Source organism: Mytilus edulis, chromosome 9, assembly GCF_963676685.1.
Source record: "Mytilus edulis chromosome 9, xbMytEdul2.2, whole genome shotgun sequence".
Classification (NCBI taxonomy): Eukaryota; Metazoa; Mollusca; class Bivalvia; order Mytilida; family Mytilidae; genus Mytilus; species Mytilus edulis.
This window is the reverse complement of record NC_092352.1, coordinates 47,098,895-47,118,749: the sequence shown is the minus strand read 5'-3', so window position 1 is coordinate 47,118,749 and position 19,855 is coordinate 47,098,895. Positions and strand designations below refer to the sequence as shown.

Sequence of the window (19,855 nt, the reverse complement as noted above, 5' to 3'; positions counted from 1 at the left end):
TGAAGCAAAACAAATTTATTAACAGTAACTTCTTAATATATATTTGACAACAAAACAATAGATAAGATAAAATATTGTAACATCATATAAAATATATTGTACAGGCATATACCGGGTATAAAAATATCAACAACAAAAAAAGACAACATGACACAGCAAATAGTAAGGTATGAAAATGATGCCCTTATATCTATACACAGATGTATAAAAGTATAGAAGTAAAAGTAAATAAGAGTGAAAAGTTTTTATCAACGAAAAGGACTAAAGGAAATATGCTTAATTTTGTTTTATATGCTCGATCATTTCTCTAGTAGATCACACTCTCCAGCAAAACTTGTCTCTGATTAGCTGAGTTGAGTTCAATTCTACATGAAATGGTCTCAAATAAATGTGATTGATATAGATGCTTTCTTTAAGTTACTACAGAAAATTTGTTATGTTAACTCTGTCTTTTTTATTTTATTTTATTGTTTTAATATTAAAATATTAAAATAAGTAATGTTCCATCAACATGCTCCCTTTAAATTCAGAATAAAGTATTTTCCCTGCTTTATACCCTGCTGCTGCACAAGCCATTGGTATAGGTAAAAAATGGTCCAATCTTGAATGTGCAGATCGGAGAAAAGACTGAGATTCACTCTCTACAAGTTTGGATTTTCTCTGTTCTGGTGAGTAATCTGGATTTGTGACAACATCTTGGATCCATTCCTGAAACTGAAGAGCCCAGTCAGCTGGTTTATTATCGAACAGACCGGTATGGGTAGCAGAACCACTTCCAACTATGAGAATTCCATCTTTACTTAATTCTGATAAAGCCTCTCCAATCTTCATGTTGTCTTCTAAATTCATACTTCTCAGCAGTGACACCTGAAAAACTAAACGAAAAACACAACATTAGTGACAGTTATTAGTTGAAAATAGTGACATATTTGTAACATGTTCAAGCCAATTGAGATATTTATTTAAAACCAACAAGCAAATTTAATACATATCAGATCTGTGTAATAAAAATACTAGCAAAGTTAACCTTGCATGGAATTGGCTTTTTTATGCCCCACCTACGATAGTAGAGGGGCATTATGTTTTCTGGTCTGTGCGTCCGTTCGTTCGTTCGTTCGTCCGTCTGTCCTGCTTCAGGTTAAAGTTTTTGGTCAAGGTAGTTTTTGATGAAGTTGAAGTCCAATTGACTTCAAACTTGGTACACATGTTCCCTATGATATGATCTTTCTAATTTTAATGCCAAATTAGAGATTTTACCCGAATTTCACGATCCATTGAACATAGAAAATGATAGTGCGAGTGGGGCATTCGTGTACTGAGGACACATTCTTGTTTTTTTTTGTCATATACATGATATAGCTCTCCAACTGTTTCAGAGTTTGTGAAATTTTTTTCCCTGGTGGTTCTTGAAGAAAATCTACTGGTCCTCACTATTAATTCTATTGAAAAATGCTAAAATTTTGTAAGTCCTATGCAAAATTTTGGTGGTAAAATCCTGAGGACTGCCACTTTTCGCGAACTCTGCTGTTTTATGTTCTTATACATTATCAGCTTTCAAATATTCAGCTTTGAGAATTCCTGATAAAGTTAAATCTAGAAAGCAATTTTCCAATCTCAATTTTATTGGATGCATGAAAACGTCTTTTCATTTTTTTCAATAATGATTTTTTTTTCACTTAAATTTAAGTAGTCACACTGACATTGTCAGTAACCTACTACAATACTCCCGTCTAAGATCATGAATATACATACATACTCCCTTCTTAGATGTGACACAGCAAGTCCAAAATAGGCTGTCAAATGTAACATCAACCTAGGACAGACTTCACCCTTTTCATACATGTCATATTCAGAATTTCTTATAAAAACTCCATTTGTAACGAAAAAATTCAATTATTAAAGAATATAAATTCAAATAAACATCGATTTTTCAGAAGTATTGTAGGATCAAGTGACTAAATCTAAATGAAACAAATAAAGTAAAATTAATAACTTGAGGACAATACCTGGGACGTCTGCCTTTGGGAAAGCCAATTTCAGCGGGACAAAGACACCATGATCTAAGCCTCTTTTGTTGTTTTCCATACACTGTATTCCTTTAGATTCTAGCAAAACTTTTACATTCTTAGCCATAGTAACATCTCCAGGTACATTCCAAGTTAGTTTGTAAGCTTCAGGGGGAAATCCACTGTAATCATAATATAGCTCTGGTTTATTATTCGTTTGTACAGTACATATATTTTCATCCCAGTGGGCACTCAACACTAATATAGCCCTTGGTGGTTCTTTAAAATTTGCATTTTTTGTTAAATCTTTGAATGATTTTGCACAATTTGAGTGTTTGTCTATCCCTTTGCACCACTTTTCTTTACTGGCATCCAAATAAAAACATGGTCCAGCTCCATGAGTAAAGAATATGACAGGCTGTTTAGACATCTTAGAAGGTATAGATAAAATGATATCTTCTAGAAAGTTTCAATAAAATCCATAGTAAAGGTATGTTTATAAATGTTGAAAGAATTTAAAAATCGTAACAAATGTTCTACATTTTGCACTTTCACTTTCGTTTTACCTTTTTGTCGACCTTCACATTGTAAATCATTTTCTCGTTGGTGCGTTTTAATCAAAGAGAGAATTCGTTTCTATTTCAAACATTATATCGACTAATTTATTTCGACGGGGCGATGGCGACTTTCATAGACGTCAACCTCGTTAAATATGTCTGTGGATGTGGCAAAAAGAAACCAGTTTGCAAGCTGTATTTATGCAGACATTGTCTTAAAATAAGATGTGGAGACTGTGTTCTACACGAGGTGAACAGATTTAAACCCACAACTGTTTGAATGACTCATCATACATGATAAATTGATACAGTGTCAGTGGCTGAGCAACACTCATTTACACTGTCACATCTCACAGTTTCATACATGTGACAGAGTTGTCAAGCCACAACTGGAGATTTGGAAATTTTCAGCTGGAGTTTTGGCCTCAAAACTGGAGATTTTTTATCGACCTTTTTATCGACGTACGCAATGGTTTTGTTGTGTGTTTAAACTGCATATCTTCCTTTTTTGTTAAAAGAACAACCATTCCATACCTTTAAACACCTGCATATCCAGTTTTACTTAATAAAAATAGAAGATAAGGGGGTTTCTAATATTTATTCATTATGTATAATTCAAGATAAAGTTATCAGCAATCATACATAGACATAGTTGGCAAAAAGTACCTCTGATTAAGCTACATTGTCAACTTTGGTACCACTACTGATTCAGAACATGCTTGTAAGAGGTGTTAAATTGATAGATTTGTACTACAACTTGTATGCTTGCTGGTGGGTAGCTGTCTCCATAAGTTTGGTCAAGTCAGTAGGGCCACCATAGTCAGCTGTGCATGAAGTTGGTAAGCATGGTCTTGGCCCTTTGTACAGGATCTGCACCATTTGAAATCAAATCTCAAGGCCGAGTTGAATTTGGCTATATACTTGGTCTTCTTTTTTTTGCTGCTGGGGTATTTGGTGATAAAATACGGTTTGCATCATGAATCATGATGTTGTCAAATTCTAAAATTTTAGAATTGTCCAAGACAACTATACTTATATAGGTCTTGGCTTGGATAGAAAACAAGCCATAAATTTCATATTTGAGTTGAATTCATTTGTCTTTGATGTTCAGTAAATGTTCCATGTTTTAAACAGCATCAAATTAAATCGTTTTTTATACAACTTGTACAATTTAATTCTTTATTAATATTTCACTTTTAATCAACCAGGCTTGTGTCTTAAACTAGCTAGTTGATCACCAGGTATTGCCTATTATCTTTAATTTATTGTTGTATATACAGTCTAATCCTAAACACCCCAGGCATATAATTTTTAGTATTTGACTCAAAATCAATGACAGGAAACTTCCGTTTTTCTCGGACTTTTCCCATGTCAATTTCGAGTTTCTCGGACTTTTTCTCTGTCCATATCGATTTTGTAAACAAAAATGTGTATTGAAAATTTTACGAGGTTGACATTTTCATAAAGCGGAAGATTTCAAATTTTAACGGGAGGCACGGAAGAGGGTCAGAAAAGCGGGAGATTTTGACTCCCGCCGGAAGAATCACATGTATGCAGTTTAAATTTCTCAGAGTCTCATACACTGTCTTCATCCCAAATCATTCACTTCGTCATCAACGATAGTGCTGATACAACCCCAGGAGGAGAGCGTTACAATCCCTGATTGTTCTTGGGAAGAATGAGTTTTTGCATTATAATCACTGGAGGTCAATGGTAGTTCAAAGCAAAATGTCATGCATGTTTTGAAAGTCTTTTTAGTGGTATTAGACCTTCTTCCTTTGATATTGCCACTTAAAAGTTTTCTATTTTTATAGAGCATAGTAAGTCAATATTGCTTCTTGAAGTTATTTAAAGATAAAGCATTTATTTATTACTAAATTCAACCATTTGCCACAAAAGTCTACTTCTCTTGGACATGTTGGAATAGTCTTTCCAGTTATTTCCTTGACATCAAAGGGGCATAACTCTCAGTCCGTGTTCTAATTGTGCCTTGTTCATTGTTGAAGGCCATACAATAACCTACAGTTACTTGCAATATGCATCCATCACTTTGATTTTTTTTTTCTAGAATAGCAAACATATTATAATTTTATACGTTTTTAAATACATTTGTAATAGGTGGATACACCATACTGTCCAAATTGTTTGGAGAACATGCCAGCAGCTGAAGCCAAGCTAAAAAGGAATAGGTAATTATTTAAGGGTAACACATATGACTGAATAACACTTTTATTATCCGAATAACACTTGTAATGACTGAATAACACTTGAAATTTTTATATAAGCACATTTTGGTGACTAAAACATTGATTCATTAAATTATAATGTATTTTCAATGTATTTTATAATTTAAAAATGATTTACAGAAAGCAGATAAGTTCATAAAGATAATTTTAAATTTAGTGTAAACATCGAAAATGGCAGCCATTGTGATTTCTGTGGTCGCCATATTAGATGTACACACTAAATTTTAAAAGTTTTTTATGAACTTATCTGCTTTCTGTAAATCATTTATAAGTTATAAAATACATCAATAATATACTATTATTTAATAATCAATGTTTAAAAGTCACCAATATGTGCTAATATTGAAATTCCAAGTTTTATTCGGTCATTACAAGTATTATTCGGATATTAACAGTGTTATTCGGTCATTCGAGGTACTGATTATTTAAGAACAATTATAAAAGAATGTTTTTGGAAATTGACAGTTTTAATATAATATGTTATGAGTTCACCTTTGCATGCATGAAATTCTGGAAACCCTAAAAAAGTGATGAATTTATAGATTTGTTCACATGGAAAGGAGGGAATAAGATATGAATAAAGATAATATAAAAAAGATGTGGTACTTGTATGATTGTCAATGAGGCAAAGACTGGATTGTGGAATCAACCAGTGCCAGCATGCTTCAAACAAAAATAATATAAATATCATTGTTTAAGTCTCATAAGTACATAAACATAGCTATAGGCAATATTCTTTATTGGTGTTTTGCATAAAGTTTTATATCTTAAAGAACTTGTTTTACAAAATATTTTCACTCATTTGTATATTTTATATAACAACAGGAAGGAAGTCTTTCAACTATTTAAGTCTGCTTTTTATACGACCGCAAAAATTTTAATTTTTCGTCGTATATTGCTATCACGTTGGCGGCGTCGTCTGTGTCGTCGTCGTCGTCCGAATACTTTTAGTTTTCGCACTCTAACTTTAGTAAAAGTGAATAGAAATCAATGAAATTTTAACACAAGGTTTATGACCACAAAAGGAAGGTTGGGATTGATTTTGGGAGTTTTGGTCCCAATATTTTAGGAATTAGGGGCCAAAAAGGGCCCAAATAAGCATTTTCTTGGTTTTCGCACTATAACTTTAGTTTAAGTGAATAGAAATCTATGAAATTTTGACACAAGGTTTATGACCACAAAAGGAAGGTTGGGATTGATTTTGGGAGTTTTAGTTCCTACAGTTTAGGAATTAGGGGCCAAAAAAGGGCCCAAATAAGCATTATTCTTGGTTTTCGCACAATAACTTTAGTATAAGTAAATAGAAATCTATGAAATTTAAACACAAGGTTTATGACCATAAAAGGAAGGTTGGATTTGACTTTTGGGAGTTTTGGTCCCAACAGTTTAGGAATAAGGGGCCCAAAGGGTCCAAAATTGAACTTTGTTTGATTTCATCAAAAATTGAATAATTGGGGTTCTTTGATATGCCAAATCTAACTGTGTATGTAGATTCTTAATTTTTGGTCCCGTTTTCAAATTGGTCTACATTAAAGTCCAAAGGGTCCAAAATTAAACTAAGTTTGATTTTAACAAAAATTGAATCCTTGGGGTTCTTTGATATGCTGAATCTAAAAATGTACTCAGATTTTTTATTATTGGCCCAGTTTTCAAGTTGGTCCAAATCGGGGTCCAAAATTCAACTTTGTTTGATTTCATCAAAAATTGAATAATTGGGGTTCTTTGATATGCCAAATCTAACTGTGTATGTAGATTCTTAATTTTTGGTCCTATTATCAAATTGGTCTACATTAAAGTCCAAAGGGTCCAAAATTAAACTAAGTTTGATTTTAACAAAAATTGAATTCTTGGGTTTTTTTGATATGCTGAATCTAAACATGTACTTAGATTTTTGATTATGGGCCCAGTTTTCAAGTTGGTTCAAATCAGGATCCAAAATTATTATATTAAGTTTTGTGCAATAGCAAGAAATTTTCAATTGCACAGTATTCACCAATAGCAAGAAATCTTCAATTGCATAGTATTGTGCAATAGCAAGAAATTTTCAATTGCACAGTATTGCGCAATAGCAAGAAATCTTCAATTGCACAGTATTGTGCAATAGCAAATATTTTCAATTACTCAGTATTGCGCAATAGCAATCTTTGTCCAGAATAGTAGTTGAATCAACTTAAATCTTTTATACAATACAGATATATAATTAATATTTCAATTGGAGTTATCTTTCTTTGTCCAGAATAGTAATTGAATCAACTTAAATCATTGTTTTATACAATATACAATGTATATTCACTTGTTCTACCAACTGATAAATTAAAACAATCTTTACAATTCAGTGATAACAAGCACTTTATTTTACATTTTAATATTTTATGATGTATTTAAATGAGTAGTTATTGTTGCAAACTCCATTAGAAATTTGAATTGAGATCAGTTTTGGAAAAAGGGAAAGGGGAATGTGAAAACAAATGGGGGTGGGGGTTAAATTTTTCTCATTTCAGATTTCATAAATAAAAAGAAAGAAAATTTCTTCAAACATTTTTTTGAGAGGATTAATATTCAACAGCATAGTGAATTGCTCAAAGGCAAACAAAATATTTTAAGTTCATTAGACCACATTCATTCTGTGTCAGAAACCTATGCTGTGTCAACTATTTAATCACAATCCAAATTTAGAGCTGAATCCAGCTTGAATGTTGTGTCCATACTTGCCCCAACCGTTCAGGGTTCAACCTCTGCGGTCGTATAAAGCTGCGCCCTGCGGAGCATCTGGTTTAATACAATTTTAATATATATCTTGTCATCATCATCAGACTGTGAATATAGAGCTAGGCTTTGGTTTCTAATGCAGCATGTTCCTTAAAGGGAAACTCCGCAAAAAAATGAAAAATTAATATTTTGTTCTTGAAGCATAATAAACCACATGTTCATCAATAAAAAAGTTTAATTCTGTATGTAAAGAGATCAAAATTGATTTTTGAAATTAATTATCATTTCTTGGAAATCGCCATCTTGTCAACATGTCCGATATAAAATGTCACATGACTTCTGGTGATATCTATAAACCACAAAGAACAAACAGATTTGGGGATTACTGACCGTGCGTTATCATCAATCAATCGGGTATTGCCGTATACGTCATACAGTGTTAAAATGTCTTGCTAAGTGTAGGGTTGTTCTGTCAAACAAGGTTGTGACAAAAGTGTACATAGTTTTCCTGATCCCACAACACAAGAAAAACAGGATACATGTATGTGATAGAGACCATACCAAAACCTGATCATTAATGTGAATATGTCACCAATTCTTTAGAATTTTCATTTATTAAATTGTATTAACATATATATTTTAAAATTTGTATTTGTAGGTGTAGTAATTGTTTTGATTGTCCTAACTGTGGCCATACTCTGACAACAAGAGCCACTAGTCATGCTGTATCTAACCCAGAAGATCCTAACAAGTCTACACCAAAGAAGATGTTTTACATGGCGTGTGGATTCTGTAGATGGACTACAAGAGATGTAGGAATAGCTGATAAACCTGCTGGTATGTACTCTAAAGACTTAATTTTAGTTTAGAATATTTTGCCATGTTTTTATTTATTTGAAAAATTGTGACAGGATAGATTCGCAAAAAATAAAATCTTGCATTTTAAGTGTTAATATTCTTACGTGTATTTGTTTATAGCAACTAAGCATTAATCCTGAAATCAAAATAATAAATCTCACATTTTTGTCCACTGCTCAACAATAACAAAAGCTTACCTGCTGATATACATGATATAAGAATCATCATGCACTCATCTTTCTAATTGAAAATAAAGAAATTATTAAATTAATTTAAAAAGTATAAGACACTGTGATTTAATATCAGCAGTATTATTATAATCTCCGTTTTCTATAAGTCTGTTAAAACTAACTGAAAAATTTAAAGGACATTTTAAAACTTGCTTTATAAATGATGTTACTCTAAAAAGCTGAATGTTGATTGCAACTTAAAGATTTAATGCCCGCAACTGGACAATAAATACCTGGAATTTCAAGCAGTTTTCTTACTACCGTTGTGTTTTGTATAAAAAGTTGGAAAAACAGTAGTTTTATGTGTTGGCAATCAATATATTAACTGTAATTGTGAAAGCTGCATGATCAGTAGACTATATCATATATATATAAAGATGATATGTTTATATAATTGACCTTTTTTTCTGCAGCAAGTGGAAACTGGGAAGACAAAGATAACTCACATCAGAAGAGGGTAAGCTATAATTAGGCCACACTTAAAAATATTTTGGTTTTCCCAAACCCTACCCAAAGGTTGAGACAGTGGGTAGGTAGGTAGGCATTTTCTTTTCTTTTTTCAGAAAAAGAAATTGAAGTATCAGATGTTTATTAGTCTTCATGCCTATTTGATTAAAAAAAACCTTCATCAAATCAGGACAATAAAAGAATTTGAGTAGGCAGCTTTTTTCTGGGTAGGTACATGTAGCGTTTGGGCAAACAAACCTATTATTTATTATGGCCTTATTGGGATTGAAAAGGTCTGTTCCTTTGCTTTTTGTACTTTTTTGAGCATCTGCTGATTTTGTGTATGGATACTAAATACCAAGGATCCAGAATTTTTTTCACCTAATTTCAGTCATTGTGTGATAACTTTAAAGTTGGTGCCCTTTTTTTGAAAAAGATTATAAAAATCACATTAACAGCTGATTACATACTCATAGCATCAAAGAACTTGTTTTAACTGTTGCATCGCATTTACTTCACGAATTTTCTTACCATTTTTCCTAAAATCGTTCAAGAGCAGTTAAGGGAAGGCAAGGCAACAGTATAAAATGAAATGATATTAATGACTCAAAATGATCAATTTCTCAGACATCGCTAATGGTTCTTTCAATATTCAATATTCCCCTGAGGCAATACAAAATTTATTTGGAGGGCCCTCAGGATTATAACACTATACTGGAGTGGCAGTTTTATTACAGGAAAGGAATATCAAAACAAAAAACAAGTTTAAAATGGCGATTAAGAAAACCGATCTCAACGAAATGACTGAAATTATTTCTGCAAAAATATTAAACTTGATCCAAATCCCAATCTGTCGCCTAGGACAAATGAATTTCAGAATCAGTCATTTCTGGCATATATGACCATTTCCGGACCCTTGCTAAATTACCATGGGAGTGGGCACGGGGTGGACAAAATTTCTACCTTGACCACTCTGCCCACCCATAGGAGTGGGCATGCAATTTCTTTTGTTTAATCTAAAGACTTGCAAGTACAATCACTTGAAAAAAAGCAGATAAGCATTTGTAATCAATATTTTTACAAAAAAAGAGATTATAGCTAGAGTGGGCACGGGTGGGCTGCCCACGGTGGGCAGGTGGAAAAAGCAAAATCCACTCTGGCTGTTGTGTACATATCCTTTCTTTTATATATGCTAATTTAAATGTTTGTTTAATTTGTTCTTGTCCTGAATTTGCATTGTTTAAAAAACATAGATCTTAACTTTTTCTACTTTTTAGTTTCGTTATATATATTTAATATCAATTTAAGACTGTCCCACTATTGGATAGCTTTTATTTTGAAATAGATTATCAAACATTCTAAATTTGATTGATAGATTTTTTAATCCGTTAAAATGATGGTTGAGTAAGTGTTTATATAAACTTTTTGCAATTACATAATATACATTTACATTGCCCTACAGAAATTTATATGGCTACTTAAAGTAAAGCATGCATGAAAATTACATAATTTTCAGTGTTAAAGTTAAACATTTTTAAATATATTTTTTTAGATATTGTCCTTATTGGAAACATACCAACAAATTGCCCAGAAGGAGAAAGCTGAAAAGGAAAGAAAGAAATATGTGAGAAGGAGGAGTTATCTTACTTATGCTGTAAGTTATTGAAATTCAATGACAATAAGAAATGTTATTGCCATGTTATCATAGATAATCATTGATCATCTCAGTGAGATTGATTTTCTCGCTTCAGCTAGAATGGCTAAAGAGTGAACAGCAATTGAGTTGAGATGACCAATGATAATCTGTTTATCTCTATACAATCTATGACGACATGCACGTGCAACCTTAGTTTCAAGCGATAATTTTTCATATCATTCTACTGTGCTGAGAAAGGAAATTATCAGTCAGTAAGATCAAAGAAAAATTTCGTAAAAAAAAAGATAAAAAGATATTACAAAATGTTACAGGGAAGTATCATTTGAGTCTGGTTTTAGCTATGAAAGAGGATGAAGTCCTTATTGTTTCCATTCAACTTTTTGGTAATCAGATCTTTCATCAGGGAAATTCACAAGTGCAAATTTAAAAAAAAAAGCTCAATCTGCAGTACAGTTTAGATTTACTCACCTAAAATTAATGAGTTTTAGATAATGCTACTATTAAAAAATTTCTTTGAGGAAGTTTAAAAAGGAACTTATAAAACTAATAATTTTGTTTACAATGACTTATGTATAGCAAGATGAAATGACAGTCTCAAATCAATTTGATATGAAATAAAGATAATTAGACTTTATACATTTTGTATCTCTAAACATTTTTTATGCCCTTGCTTCAGCAGAGGGGGCATTAAGTGTTATTACCCTTGTCAGAGCTCCAGATAAGCTGCGTATTTGCTTGATCACGCAATACAAATAATAAAAAATCCAATGCAATTGACCATTGCAGGGTTCAATAACCCAATTACTTCAAAGGAAAACCCAATTATATGCCAAAACCATGAGTTCTCAACCCTTTTATGATCTTTTATTGGCTACCATTTCCGTTATTTACCCTTATCTGTTTACAGTTGTTGCGTAAACTATTTTTATACATGTAACAGTAGAACACTGATACTTTTTGAATTTGGTTGGTGTCACTTTCATCGCTCTTTAGTTATGCCCCTTTATAACGTTATATGAAAGCAGGCACATCATCTGTGTCCATGGGACACATTCTCCATTTAGTTTAAACAAAGAAATAAGACCTCTACAGTACAGATATTCAGATACAGGTATTTAACATAAAAAAAAAAGTATAGACAGCACAATATTTGGAGTTCATTTTTAGGTAAAGAAAAAAGGATGATAATTGTTATAGAAAGACATTTTTCAGGCTGGTATGGATAAATATGGAATGGTTTCTGTAGCAGCAAAGAGGAAAGGATTGTTGGCATCTCCTAGCACTGGTGGGTAAGTACCTTATATACATGATATATGGTAGGCAACATTAACATAGAAAAGGGGATACTTTGTGTCTAATTGGCCAGGGCATTTAGTCTTCCATCAGTCATTTCCTAATTTAAATTTCATTTTGTTTCTGTTAATTTTCATGTATGGAATTAAAGACCAAGAACCTTTAATGATTAATTCTGTTCGATAGGCTCTTTAAACAGAAATGTAAGTTTCATTTACTATTGTTATATTGTTATTGGTAAGATATAAGAATACGCTTAATCCCAATATAACTCAACAGAAATAAACACATAATCTGATATGCTACAAACACATTTTTACTTGTATTCAATCTAGATTTAAACCTTATATTTTATTGGTCATATTGGTGTGGAACAGAAATCATTGTACATTAAAAGTCATTATACTTGCTTTGTATTTTAGGTCAAAAGATGAAGACACTATTATCTCCCCTGTGGAACCAGCTGACACTGTTACAACCTTTGTACCATTAAAAGATGAGATATTTACACAGGAGTTACATTTAGAAAATAGTATGTTTAAATCAAGTCACAAGTAAATAGACGCTCTTATGAAGTGAATAGAAAATGAAATTATGTCCCTTTGACCAAAATTCTTTTTTGGGACAGTTATTTTTTATGTTATGCTAGTTCAAAAATTCTCAATCTCAAACTTCAGATCATCTTTTTTTGAAATGAGGAAAGGAAATCAATCTCTTTATTTTCAGAACATGTAATTGAAGTATGTTGTAAGTTTTTAATTTGTGTGAATTATTCCCCTTTTACCAATACTCAAAAATTTCCTTTTCGCTCCATATGTTTATAGATTATTGATGATCATCTCAACGAGATTGATTTTCTCGCTTGAGCCAGTATGGTGAAAGCAAGAAAGGCAATCGAGTTGAGATGACCAATGATAATCTGTTTATCCCTATTTTACCTATGACGATGTTGTCAATTTTATATCAATTTCATTAGCAACGCCATGTGTTTCCTTAGTTTCTTGCGATAATTTTCCATCTCAATCGAGTAGAATGATATGAAAAATTATCACAAAATAAGATCAAAGGAAAAATGCACAAAATAGCGATGTTTATATTTATTGATGTTTGTTTTACACCACATCAGCGCTAAAAAGCTATATCACGGCAATAAATATCTACATGGACAACTGCAGTTTGAACTGTAAAAATTAGAGCTTTTATGATCATAGGCATACTTTTGGTTAAGAAAATTTGTCATGTTAAAAGATTTCAAGACATCTTTAAAAAATCATTCAAAAAATTGGCATGTCAAAATTGTCATAAAATATCTTTTGTTTATGTTATATTTCGATCACTCTATAAATTACAATTAATACTACTTCTTTCATAAAAAAAAAAAATTGGACATATATTACCTATCATTGGCTAATTTATATTAAAATTTAAGAGAGTGAGAATTTCTTTTTATCTATTAATATTTTCTCCTCTTAGAATCCATCTTTAATTTCTAAATTTACTGTATAAATGGTTTAACATCTCTTGTCTTTTAATTTCCAGTGGCTGGTATGAGTCAGAGACATGCTCCCCCAGAGTTCCAGCCTTGTGAGATTTACAATATATATATTCTAACAACTCTGTATTTTTCATTCAACAGTGGCTGGTATGAGTCAGAGACATGCTCCCCCAGAGTTCCAGCCTTGTGAGATTTACAATATATATATTCTAACAACTCTGTATTTTTCATTCAACAGTGGCTGGTATGAGTCAGAGACATGCCCCTCCAGAGTTCCAGCCTTGTGAGATGACAGATTTACATCCTCTCCATAAACATTTACTGATTAGGAGATCACTTAGATGTAAAGTATGTAAAACATATAGCTGTATGTTTATTTATTTTACACTGGCTATAGGTATAGGGGGATGGTTGAGATCTCATAAAACCCTACTGCATTTTTGTCAGGAGCCTCTGGCCTTTGTTAGTCTTGTATGTTTTTTAATTAGTTTATTTATATGTTTTGGTGTTTAATTTTATGTCCATTTTCACTGAACTAGTGCATATTTTTATTAAACTGAGGCCCATCTCCAGGTGCTGGATTTTCTCACTGCAATGGAGACCCATTGGTGGACTTAAGCTGTTATCTGCTCTTTGGTCGGGTTGTTGTCTCTTGGACATATTTCCAATTTTTATTCTCAACTTTATGGAGTCTCTTAGGGATTTGTTGAAATATGTCCCCAATTTTACTAAATTTGATTAGAATTTGGCCACGCTGTCAGTAGCATATTGTTGATTAATTTTTTTTTTAAGGGTACCAATTTTCATGGATGAAGGAAAACATGTTTTATCATGGATGTTTGATTTTCTGGTTTTACTAAAGTCTGCATACAAGCATATAGAAATTATGTACTTCGTTGTACATTTTGAGCCATGGTTCACATGGACCCACTAAACCCACAATCATTGGTATCCCACAAATAATAATGAATTTACAGTATGATCTGTTACATTAAAGTACTTAATAAATCATTACAAGAACAAATTCATTACCAAACCATTTCTCCACAAGAAAGATTTGTTAAGGCAGGGAATTGTATGCATGCTGTCAATAAATAAACTCATCATAGATACCAGGACTAAATTTTATATATACGCCAGACGCGCGTTTCGTCTACAAAAGACTCATCAGTGATGCTCGAATCCAAAAAAGTTCAACAAAGCCAAATAAAGTAAGAAGTTGAAGAGCATTGAGATCCATGCATGCTGTCAAATTAGTATTATTTCCTCTTTCTGGTATCAAAGTAGATATAATGAATGGAATTCTACATTATATATATTTTCATGCATGCACACAAGAATTATTTCCCCCCCCATTAAGTATGAATTTGAAAGAATAGAATGAACATTTTTTCAGTATTAATTTTCAAATTATTTAATCTTTTAGAAATGTAGAAGTATTTTGATATTGTCTTGTTGTTGTTACAGAAATGATCAAACCAATTTAACCTTAACTTATATTTCTCAGCAATGTGAGCACAACCTAAGCAAGCCAGAGTTCAACCCTATATCCATCAAGTTTAAGATACAGTTGATTGCCATGTAAGTAGTGTTATACAAATTAGCTTATATCAGTGATTTGTAAATTTTTTATATCTAAAACATTATTTTTTTATTGTTTTACGCTTGAGTAAAGATGTCCCTTCTGCAACTATTTTCACAAAAAAATCTTACTTTTTAAATTGATCTATGGAATCTTTTCAATGCTGGTTAGAAAAAAAAGGAAAAGGTATCAATGGGGCAATATAACTTTTGGATCAAATTTTCCCACACAATTATGTCTTATGGATTTAAATGGTCTCTTATTAGAGAAATCTTGTTCATTTTAGGAGCCATATACCAGAGATAAGGATATTTACATCCCCTGAGCTGAATTTTGATAAGGTATGTATTCATGGTGGTTATGCTATCTAGAGAACTTTTATTTATAATTTTCTGAATTAAAAGAGAGGCGAATGAAAGAGAGGCGAATGATATCCAAGATACTCAATAGTTGAAAAGAAAAAAGAAAAAAGAAAAAAAAGAAGATGTGGTATGATTGCCAATAAGACAACTATCCACAAAAGACCAAAATGACACAGACATTAACAACTATAGGTCACCGTACGGCCTTCAACAATGAGCAAAGCCCATACCGCATAGTCAGCTATAAAAGGGGGGGGGGGGGCTTTCGTGGGATAAACTTCGTTGATTATATAGGGAATCCCTGAAGCATGACTAGATGTTGACACTAAGTCCTCACAGGAGTTCAAAATATAGCAAGGTATAAATCGCACAAAAATTTTAAAAAGTTGTTCATAAATCAAACAGACTATCAAAGATCAGTAATAAACACCAAATGTATACGCTATTGTTTTAAAAGTGAAAACTGGTAGTGAATTTTAATACGCATTTAGATAAGTTAGTATTTACCTTCATCTTCAGTAGAAACATAGAAGTTATCCATTGTTTCTTGTTACAGCAGTTTCTTAGAACTAGATAATTTGTCTATCAGCAGTTTGAATATTTTCCCTTTGATCTTCCTGCCTAATATTGTTAAGATCATGGACATGACGTGATACTCAAAAATATAAGGCACTGATGTAATATGATATTGAATGTTTTGTAAACCCAAAATCTTGCAACACTTATAATAATTTGTTTTAGGATTGTAAAGTGATATTGACTGTATGTAACCCAACTTCATACAATACCAATATTAATTTGACAACACTAGAAGGTGACACACAAGATGACTTCAGCAATTCCAAGGTATTTAATTAAACATTCAATACACATCAAAAATTTTAAATGGTAGATATTGGAATGTTTTATTTATAATTGTTTTTCATCCACTTTATTTGAACTTAAGTGGATAGTTGTCTCATTCAATTTTTAATGAAATGTCAGATTGAGCATTATAATTTGGGGGGGGGGGGGGGGGGGATTAATGAATAGCCAGCTTGATTAAAGTGAAATCAGGATTCAGTTATATCAAGATGCTGGAAGAGACCCATTATTTTCATTGAAATTTGGTACTTATTTTCTTGGGAATATGCAAGGAGACCTACCATTACAAAATTAGAATTGACCTCATCAAGACAATTGATTAACACATAAACCTATTGATTGTTAAATGTTCAAACAAAATTCACATTTTACCCAACAATGAATGAAAACTGTTAATACCCCTACTTATACAAATATGATTAACTTTAGATAACCTTGCCAAAAGATACAATAGTTGTGAGTCGTCGTGACGATGCTGCTCTGTATGATGTTGGTAGTCAGGAACAGGAAGCTCAGAAGGATGATCCAAGGTATGATGGGATTTATAGTTTAGAATATTTTGCAGTGTCATAAAACATTGCATTAGAATTAAAGAAATCACACAATGATGATGTAACCCTACAAAACTACACAGATTTTTAAGACTGTTACAGCACGTAAGATTTGAGTTTCTTATTTTTTTCATGAAAATCTACTCACATAAATCATCTCAAAGATACTTTGATTAGGTAAATCGCATAGTGACATCGTTTGCATACAATCTAATTTTTTTTAATCAATGTATTTCCAACCAATTGTATTTTCTCCGTTAGGAAAAGTGGTAGTCTGATGGTTTTTCGTTGTTAAGAAAAATGATATTCAGTGTCAACAGACTCACAAGCAATAAAATGAGTTCAAAGATTTTTTTGCCACTTTTGGTTTTAAACATCTTATTTACTGTAATATTTGTCAGAAATTAATTTAGGTTAAATATTCAGGCAAAATGATTGCATGTGCTGTTAACATTGAGATCATGAGATAAAGCTAGGAGCTAGTTTCCAACTATGTATGGATCTTCTTTTGTATAAAGGGTTCATTGGTATGTCAGGCAGAATTATTCTATTAACTGAAGTGATTTTTCTGTTTCAGTGTAATTGCATTTAGAAAAGCAAACAAAGTTGGATTTTATGTAAAAGTCAAACCACAAGTTAAAGATGGAGATATACAGGTATTCTTACAATATTAATTATATATATCAGATTTGTTTTAACATCACATTCAGAAAGAGTTTGATGTTTTGTTTTGATTATGAAAAAAAGTCTTCTTGACATGTGTATTTATGATTTTTTATGCATAACATGAGGAACATTTCTTTTCCCCCGAAATTGAAACGTAGCTATTTTGGGGATTTTCATATGTTACCTTTAAATATAGAAACATTTTATGTTTAGAAATATTTTATGTTTCTTTAAGACTAATAAAATTTATTTTTAGAGAAATTGGACTATGATATTAATATACAGTTGAAATTTTATATAAAAAAAAATTGAAATTAAAAAACTTTCAGTATTAATTGGTACTCTTTTTCTGATAAATATTTTTAATACATATTATGTTGCAATTTATTTCTATATTTAATGTTGGTACATTGTAAGTTAAATTTTACATCTTGGTATGATTATTTTTACCTTTTAGGTCAGTTTTATGATGAAGCATGATTACCACAACACTGCCATAGCACTGACCAGTGAGAACCAAGAACCACAAGTTGTCTGGCTAGAACAAAAAGTCTTTGTTAATCTAGGACCAGTGCAGCCAAAGAAATAGGGATAGTGATCTAATATTTACAAAAAAAAATTATTATTAAAGAAAAATCCTATAGAAACACAGATTTATGTAAAGGAAAACGGGAGACGATTATTTATAACAAAATTTTAATTTCATGCTGTCGAAGACATTGGAAAAAGTGGATTTATTATCAAGATGACAAGGAGCAGAAAAAAATGTTTAAATTCCACTAACAGCACAACTGGATGTCATAATTATTACACACAGAAATATTTGATAAATCAGGAAGGAACCTCCACCCTTAATAAATTTAGATCAAAGATAATGTTTTGTGTCTGGTGGAAAAATTATATGTCAAGGAATTTAACTGTTAATTTAACTTTATTTTTTTCCTAACAAAAATAATTTGCATCATTTCAAAGTGGGCTTATGTTGAAATCAATGCCATTTTAATCAGAATGAAACTAAAAAGGTTCATTTAAATGTAGTTTTAGTAGACATATGATTATCATATACAGGAATTAAATGACACATCAGTGTCTTTGGCAAAGGACAGATTTATTTAAAATAAAAGATGAGACTAATGTTAATTTCTGTAGTTTGGAAGTTCCATAGTTTTAATTTTCCTTTTACCATTCTGTAGTGTATGGTATACTCCATATTAAATATTGGTGCAATATTGTGAAGATGTAGTAATTCATTTATATCCCCATTTGCTCTGAGCTTTATCATCATTCTATATGCTGTACTCCACCACAAAAATACATATATATCAACTTGTCATCTTTGAACTAAAGTTTCTCCAAAAGTGAAACATAAAAATAAGTTTCTATTTGGCTGAAAATGGAGGTCATAAAAAAAGTATTTTATCTATCAAATGAATAAATATTATTTGCATTTAAACATCTTATGTAGTTGTCAATCATCTATGTATTGTAATTCCAGTATGATAAGTGTTGGTCTGAAAAAAAACTATCAAGCTGATGTGAATACTAATCTTAATTAAAATTTTATCTTTGCATGAGAATGTATTTGAAATTAAAAAAAAAACAACAAAAAAACAAGCTATTCGTTCTCAAGAAAAGCCCTGGCACTATTATGGATAGATGGTTGGATATATAGATTCTCTTAGTATGAAAGCAATGGGAACATTTGAAGGGAATAATTTACCCAAGTATATCAAGTTTAAACTTTTGTGGTTAAATTTATGTATTATACAGACCATTAAACACAGTTTTAAATTCAAATGTTTACTTATTACTTACCTGTATCATCATTTAATCTCAAATATCTTATTAAATTAACCGCCATATTCCTAAACGATGTTGTGGTTGAAATGTACTTAAGTCATTCTTTGCCTTTTTATGGGATATCATATCCTGTTTATTTATTTAGTACCCAAAAAGTTTTAAGGTCTTGTTTATTTCATTAAATATTTATTTACCCTCAAATCTATTGGTTGAAATTTTTTTTTATCCACTCCTAAAGATGTTATTTATTTATTAAATGATATGTAAACATAATATACTTTCCAACTTTTAGGGTAAAAGGTACTTGACATATGTAATAAGTTGATTAAATTATATGAAAACTTTTATTACATTTTCTTCCATTTTTTTGGGAAAAAGGTACTGGTGATCCTATCATTAAATTAGATTATTTGCTGCTTATTTGATATTATTAGTGTATATTGGTGAATGTCTGAGATTGTATAAATTATTTAACTTACAAATAAATGGTTGTTTGCTTGTTTTATTGAAAATAAATGTGGTTTATTTCAAA

General features: G+C 31.2%; 2 protein-coding genes across 2 annotated transcripts; one reads left to right on the top strand and one right to left on the bottom strand.

Annotated features, from left to right (window-relative positions):
• LOC139489723 (uncharacterized) lies at positions 1-2,590 on the bottom strand. Its single transcript, XM_071276462.1, has 2 exons — positions 2,007-2,590; positions 1-875 (listed from the first exon to the last, which is right to left on the bottom strand). The coding sequence occupies exons 1-2, from the start codon at positions 2,434-2,436 to the stop codon at positions 487-489; spliced, it is 819 nt and encodes a 272-aa protein (XP_071132563.1). The 5' UTR covers positions 2,437-2,590; the 3' UTR covers positions 1-486.
• A 46-nt stretch (positions 2,591-2,636) lies between these two features.
• On the top strand, positions 2,637-19,855 carry LOC139489722 (dynactin subunit 4-like). Its single transcript, XM_071276461.1, has 14 exons — positions 2,637-2,813; positions 4,682-4,752; positions 8,177-8,355; positions 9,020-9,063; positions 10,606-10,707; positions 11,923-11,999; positions 12,426-12,535; positions 13,737-13,846; positions 15,006-15,079; positions 15,367-15,421; positions 16,184-16,288; positions 16,736-16,836; positions 17,435-17,513; positions 17,981-19,855. The coding sequence occupies exons 1-14, from the start codon at positions 2,685-2,687 to the stop codon at positions 18,110-18,112; spliced, it is 1,368 nt and encodes a 455-aa protein (XP_071132562.1). The 5' UTR covers positions 2,637-2,684; the 3' UTR covers positions 18,113-19,855.